Here is a 7,242-nt window from a genome sequence, read left to right as displayed (position 1 = left end):
AATTAAGTTTGGTGCATAAAATTGTGCACATCTGGATAAATCCAACCTCTTTTCACAGTTTTTCATGGCTAAAATTGGTATTCTGTGTTCACTGCATTTAACCAATTAGATTTCAATTAAACATTGCCTACCTGGGCCTTGGAACTCTGTGACTGTAAAGAAAAGAAGCAAAGTGACTATTGATATGACTATTTAACTAGCATACTTTCAGAAAAATGTGGAGCTGGGAACAGTGCTGGTTGTTTATCTTTTGAAAAGTTGCTGAACTATGAAATATTTTCGGATGTGTTATAATAAGGCATTGGAGTCTCCACTGCTACAAAAAGCAAGAATGACTTCTGATAAGACCAGATAATAGTTTGGAGTTTTGTACCTGGAAGATTGGCAACTTAACCGTCTTGAGTGAAAGAAGCGAAGGAACGCCTACTTGCAGCTTCAGACAGAATATAAAATTACTAGAAGGGACTTTAACTGTATAAAAGATGGTAACTTAGAAATTTCAGTACTGCAGTCAAGGAAAGAAGAGTCCATTGGATTGTTTGAAGGAGATCTCGGGAGGACTGGGAGGTGAATCAACAGAAGCTGGCCACTTTGAGGTGATAGTATAACCACAAACACTGGGGCATTGTGTTGCTAGAATATTATATCACTAAGAATAGTGTAGTAAGGGAATTGTATTCTAGAACATTGTATCACCAGGAATTGTGTTGCAGTTTAAATTTATAATAATGTGTTCAAATAAATAAACCATATTAAACACATGAAGCTTTGGGTGAGTCAGTAATTTATTCTCTTGCAATTCGCAGGTCAAAATGAACTAAAGCTTGAGCATAAAAAGCCTTCCAACCAAGAAGCAGGCTCTCATAGGATGCAATGAAGCTCTCAAAATTCCAGGTGCTGACATCTGTAATTTAGCTTCTTGCTTGTTTATCAAATTGCAATTCGAACTCCTTATGTACTTCCCAGTCCCTTATACTCCATCTGCATTAAATCTGCAGGCATGAAAAAGATCTGACCTTTCTTTTTACACTCTATCTAGTCTGAGAGGTTGCCCTACGATGAGAGGTTGAGTAAGTTGGGTCTAATATTCTCTGGGATTTAGAAGAACGTGAGCTGATCCCATTGAAACATACAAGATTCTGAAGGGGCGTAACAGGATAGACAATGAGAGGTTGTCTCTCCATCTGGGGAATCTAGAACATGGGGGTACAGTCTCAGGCTAATGGGCCAATCATTTTGGACTGAGATGAGGAGAAATTTCTTCACTCAAAGGGTTGTGACTCTTTGGAATTCTCTACTCCAGAGTGTTGCGGATACTTCATCGTTGAATACGTTTAAGGCTGGGAGAGACAGATTTTTGGTCTCTGAGGGAATCAAAGGATATGGGGAGTGAGCGGGTAAGTGGAGTTGAAGCCGAAGATTAGCCATGACCGTACTGAATGGAGCAGTAGGCTCGACGGGCGATATGGTCTACTCCTGCTCTTATTTCTTAAGTTCTAATTTCTAATGTCTAAAACAAAAGGTAGGGAACTGAATCATTCACAGGTACAGATTTGAAATGCACTTGAAGATATGGTGCACCAGAGACATTTCGGAACAACAGTAATATAGTTAGCATTCTTACATGAGAACAGACAACTTCACTTTAAACACGTAGACATGCTGAGCAGCAGCAAACCTATGAACGGGGCAGTTTCCCTAGCATAATCAGTTACTTCTATTACTAGAAGATCAAAGAATTTATCATCTTGAGGCAGTGATAGCAGGTCAGTCTGCTCATTAAATATTCCTGTGCCTTGGAGGTTAGATCAAACAAGAGAGGTAGAGTGATGGACAAAGTTCTACTGAGAAAAGATCTCATTCTTACTAAGGAACAGTGCCACCCAAATGTGCATTAAGTGTGTAAGACCCTTAATGTATACATGTAAAAGTGAACTTGCAAAAGTCAATAAAAAAATTATTGAAAACAAAAACCTGTTCCTGTGCTTTTAAGATCATCTTCTGGATTCTATTCTTGTCTATCATTCAATCTTTGGATAGCATCCTTCATCTCCCCCCATTGGGTTGCCAGCCATCAGGATTGGCCTGGAAACTCCAAGACACTGCTGTGCACAACCCTGGAGAAAAATCATTGGGACATTAAAAAAAGTTTTTTTTTGACATTTTCTTTGAACGTTTCTCTTTACCAGATACAAACATATTGAAAATGAGAGAAAATAAAATGCTGTTTAGCTGTCAAGCATCACTCAATTCAATCACCCAAAAAAATTACTCCCTGCTGTTTAGAGAGTGGGATTGCAAACAGTGTTTTCCAGTCCAGCGTCTTTAAGGCGTCCGTGAGTTGTACTCTTCACAACCCCCTGGCGATGGGAGGACCACACCATAAGTCAGTGTGTGAACCAGCCCGGACTGTGCTCTTTACCGCCGCCTGGTGTTGGGAGAACCACATTACCAGTCAGTAAAACACGGCAGAATGTGCTCTTCATCGCCCCCTCGCGCGGGAAGACCACATTACCAATCAGATCGTACGGACTGTGCTCTTCACCGCCCCGAGGCGCTGGGAGGCCAACATTTTCAGTCAATGAGAAAGGCAGTGCAGACTTGTGCACCCTCTGATGCCAGGATGACCGTACAATGAGTCAGTGAGCAAGCAATGCGACGCCCCCTGGTGCTGGGAGGGCCGCGCTGCGTTTGGACCAACAGTCAGTGTTCGCGGTGCCACGGTGTCGGTTGTGTTCTGTGTTTGGGTGTTGAGTGTTGACTGTCCGAGTCTCCGTCTGCCGTCGTCCGTTTAATTTAATTGGATTTTTTTTTACGGTGTATTATTTCATTGTGTGTGAGTCGGGGGGGGGGGGGCCGCATGAACAGCCAGGCTGGATCGAACCAGGAAGAAGATTGAGGAATCCAAGGAGAAGATCCGCCGGGAGATCCGCGAGTCCAAGGCCAAGATGTTCACCAAATTCACCAACATCCTGCAGCAGGCGGTGGAGGCGGTGAGTACCGACCCCGCGCCCCCCCCCCCCCCCCCCCCGGGGACAGCAACCAGCCCAGGATCCATACCCAGCCCAGCCCGCTCCCTTCCCCTTCGCTTTACGACGGGGATCCCACAGAGGCCTAGTTTGTGCAATTAAATAAAAGCTGGGGTTTTCTTCCGGGGGGCATACCAGTCAATTAATTTTATTAATATGCATAAAATCAAATTCGAGCTTCATTAATTTATCGATATCCGTTGGGGGAAACGTCTCCGGAACGATCAGGTTTTGAGGTCAAAGGGTTATTGATTTTTGTTTGGAGTTGCCTCCCTGCCTGTGCCCAGGGCTTCGCCTCCTCACCCAGTTTGTGTGATATCCCAGTTACTGTATCCTGGAGCAGTCAGTCCCGCCCGCAGGAGTAAGGACTGCGACTGCTCCCGTGTTGTTGTCCTGAAGCAGCTGTTATTCCTGAGGCTGGGTTTGTTTCTGCACTGCCCCCCCCCCCACCACCCCACGCTTTCATTGTGTGCAGGAGATGCTTTTGTCTGGGTTATGGCAAAATCCAGCTTCGAGGGATTGCGATGATGCGGAGGCAAAAACTTCTTCCAAAACACGCTGCAGAATACTCATGATCTAATATTTTGGTTCATTTCTACCTGCTTTGTGTTTATCTTAAATGTGCAAAGGGGGAATAAATCAAGTGAGATTTATTTAAATGCAGCATGCCATATTTAAGAATTAAGGGAGATATGTTCAACAAAGGTGTAAATAGACTAAATGCATTATCAAATAATCAGTGTGTCTTTTGGAAAGCCCATATATTTATACACAGTTTGCAATGTGCTATATAGCACAGTAACACATTGTGAGGAGAAATTAAATGATGTGTCATAAGATTTGGAAATGAAGCACCATTTTCAGTTATTTGGTCTTAACAGATTCTACTGATATTTTTCTCTTAATCGTTGTCTGTTTTTCCCCCTTTTTGTCATGTAAATTACTCTAAGACATATTATTATCGACAATAAATGGCACAGGGAAGTAATGTTAGTCTGTAGATATTTGGCGTTTATAGAAATCGTTTTATTCAGATGTTTTATGTTTTGTAGCAGTTACAGTCTTGCTTGATGGAGGAAATGCGTGATTTTTAAATTATAATGTTATTGGAATATTTGAACTGTCAAGTTTTATTCTGGTCTATTTTATAACTATCACTTGTAGTTATGTAGTGCAGTTAACATAGAAAAACACCCGAGGGTGCTTCACAGACGCCTATTGGGGGAAGAATGGATACTGAATTAGGAAGTAGATAAAAGGGCTGAACAAAAGTGTGGTCAAAGAGGTGGGTTTTAAGGGAGGAAGGGATGTGGGAAAAAATGACATCCCAAAGGGTACAGGGGAAGGTGGTGAGTTGGATCCAAAATTGGCTCAGCAACAGGAAACAAAGGGTAATGGTCAATGGATGTTTTTTGCGAATGGAAAGCGGTTTCCAGCGGCATTCCACAGGGCTCAGTGTTGGAGCACTGTTGTTCATTAATGATTTGGACTTAAATGTGGGAAGCGTGATTGGGAAATTTGCAGATGGTACAAAAATTGGCCGTGCAGTTGATAGTGAAGAGGATAGCTAAAAGCAAAGTACTGCAGATGCTGGAAATCTGAAACAAAAACAGAAAATGCTAGAAAAACTCAGGAGGTCTGGCAGCATCTATCTATGGAGAGAGAAACAGAATTAACATACTCGAAGAGGATAGCTGTTGTCTCCAGAAAGATATCAATGGGTGGAAAAGTGGCAAATGGAATTCAATCTGGAGAAATGTGAAGTAATGCATTTGGGGAGGGCAAACAAAGCAAGGGAATACTCAAAACCAGGAGGATATTGATGGGGGTCGAGAAGTGAGAGACCTTGGAGTAAATGTCCACGGGTCCCTGAAGGTGGCAGGACAGTTGGATAAGGTGGTAAAGAAATCATATGGAATGCTTTCCTTTATTGGACGAGGTATTGAATACAAAAGCAGGGATGTAATGATTGGACTGTATAAAATGCTGATTAGGCCACTGTTGGAATTTTAGGTACCGTTCTGGTCGTGTGACATAATTTCTCTGGCGGAAGTACAGAGGAGGATTACAAAAATGTTGCCAGGGCTGAAAAATTGCAGCTATGAGGAAAGATTGGATAGGCTCGGGCTGTTTTCCTTAAAACAGAGGAGGCTAAGGGGTGACCTAATTGAGGTGTACAAAATTATGAAACACCGAGATTGGGTTGACAGGAAAGACTTGTTTCCTCCAGCTGAGGGATCACTTACCAGGGGACGTGGGTTTAAGGTGATAGGTAGAAGGATTAGAAGGGACATGAGGAAAAACTTTTTTACACAGAGTTTTGGGTGTCTGGAATTCACTGCCTAAATTGGTGGCTGAGGCAGAATTGCGCAACACATTTAGAAGGTAAAACAAAAACAGAAATACCTGGAAAAACTCAGCAGGTCTGGCAGCATCGGCGGAGAAGAACAAAGTTGACGTTTCGAGTCCTCATGACCCTTCAACAGAACTAAGTAAAAATAGGAGAGGGGTAAAATATAAGCTGGTTTAAGGTTGGGGGGGGTGGTTTAGGAACAAGCAAGCAGTGATAGGAGCAGATAATCAAAAGATGTCACAGACAAAAGAACAAAGAGGTGTTGAAGGTGGTGATATTATCTAAACAAATGTGCTAATTAAAAATGGATGGCAGGACAGGCAAGGTACAGATAGCTCTAGTGGGGGTGGGGTGAAATAAGACTACAAGGGCATAAAAGGTATAGATTTAAAAATAATGGAAATAGGTGGGAAAAGAAAAATCTATATAAATTATTGGAAAAAACAAAAGGGAGGGGGAAGAAACGGAAAGGGGGTGGGGATGGAGGAGGGAGGTCAAGATCTAAAATTGTTGAACTCAATATTCAGTCCGGAAGGCTGTAAAGTGCCTAGTCAGAAGATGAGGTGCTGTTCCTCCAGTTTGCGTTGAGCTTCACTGGAACAATGCAGCAAGCCAAGGACAGACATGTGGGCAAGAGAAAACAGAATTACCTGGAAAAATTCAGCAGGTCTGGCAGCATCGGCAGAGAAGAAAAAAGTTGATGTTTTGAGTCCTCATGACCCTTCAACAGAACTGAGTGAAATTAGGAGAGGGGTGAAATATAAGCGGGTTTAAGGTGGGGGGGTGGGGGGAGAGAAGTTGGGGGGGGGATGGTTGTAGGGACAAGCAAGCAGTGATAGGAACAGATAATCAAAAGATGTCACAGACAAAAAAACAGAGGTGTTGAAAGTGGTGATATTATCTAAACGAATGTGCTAATTAAGAATGGATGGCAGGACAGGCAAGGTACAGATAGCTCTAGTGGGGGTGGGGTGAAATTAGACTAACCGGGCATAAAAGGTGTAGGTTTAAAATAATGGAAATAGGTGGGAAAAGAAAAATATGGATAAATTATTGGAGAAAAAAAGGGAGGGGGATGGAGGAGGGAGTTCAAGATCTAAAGTTGTTGAATTCAATATTCAGTCCGGAAGGCTGTAAAGTGCCTAGTCGGAAGATGAGGTGCTGTTCCTCCAGTTTGCGTTGGGCTTCACTGGAACAATGCAGCAAGCCAAGGACAGACATGTGGGCAAGAGAGCAGGGTGGAGTGTTAAAATGGCAAGCGACAGGGAGGTTTGGGTCTTTCTTGTGGACAGACCGCAGGTGTTCTGCAAAGCAGTCGCTGGGTTAATGTAAGTAATTAATAAAAAGAACACACTTTCAGATGATGTGATTCAGGGTAGGTCTTTGGGCCACTAACCATGTGATCAACTACCTAGTTTCATCAGTACCTATGTGACGAACATCCACGCTTACCAAAATTTTACCTACTGAAAATCAAGATCAGATGTCCCAGAGCTCCGCTTCCACCTGATTCATCTCCACCCTGCACTCTTGCCCACATGTCTGTCCTTGGCTTGCTGCATTGTTCCAGTGAAGCCCAACGCAAACTGGAGGGACAGCACCTCATCTTCCGACTAGGCACTTTACAGCCTTCCGGACTGAATATTGAATTTCACAACTTTAGATCTTGACCTCCCTCCTCCATCCCCACTCCATTTCTGTTTCTTCCCCCTCCCTTTTGTTTTTTCCAATAATTTATATAGATTTTTCTTTTCCCACCTATTTCCATTATTTTAATCTACACCTTTTATGCCCTTTTAGTCTTATTCCACCCCACCCCCACTAGAGCTATACCTTGTGTGTCCTGCCATCCATTCTTAA

General features: G+C 42.9%; 1 protein-coding gene across 2 annotated transcripts in view; it reads left to right on the top strand.

Annotated features, from left to right (window-relative positions):
* Window positions 1-2,701: 2,701 nt before the first annotated feature.
* fhip2a (FHF complex subunit HOOK interacting protein 2) overlaps window positions 2,702-7,242 on the top strand; it is a 72,795-nt gene continuing 68,254 nt past the window's right edge. The window contains exon 1 of one of the 2 annotated variants that reach the window (XM_041209683.1): window positions 2,702-2,993. In XM_041209683.1, coding sequence (XP_041065617.1) covers window positions 2,949-2,993 — 45 coding nt within the window. In that variant the 5' untranslated portion in view covers window positions 2,702-2,948. The remainder of the gene's footprint in view (window positions 2,994-7,242) is intronic. The other variant, XM_041209684.1, reaches the window with a different exon arrangement.

The sequence above is a fragment of the Carcharodon carcharias genome, chromosome 17, assembly GCF_017639515.1.
Source record: "Carcharodon carcharias isolate sCarCar2 chromosome 17, sCarCar2.pri, whole genome shotgun sequence".
Lineage (NCBI taxonomy): Eukaryota > Metazoa > Chordata > Chondrichthyes > Lamniformes > Lamnidae > Carcharodon > Carcharodon carcharias.
This window is presented reverse-complemented; position numbering and strand designations above follow the sequence as displayed.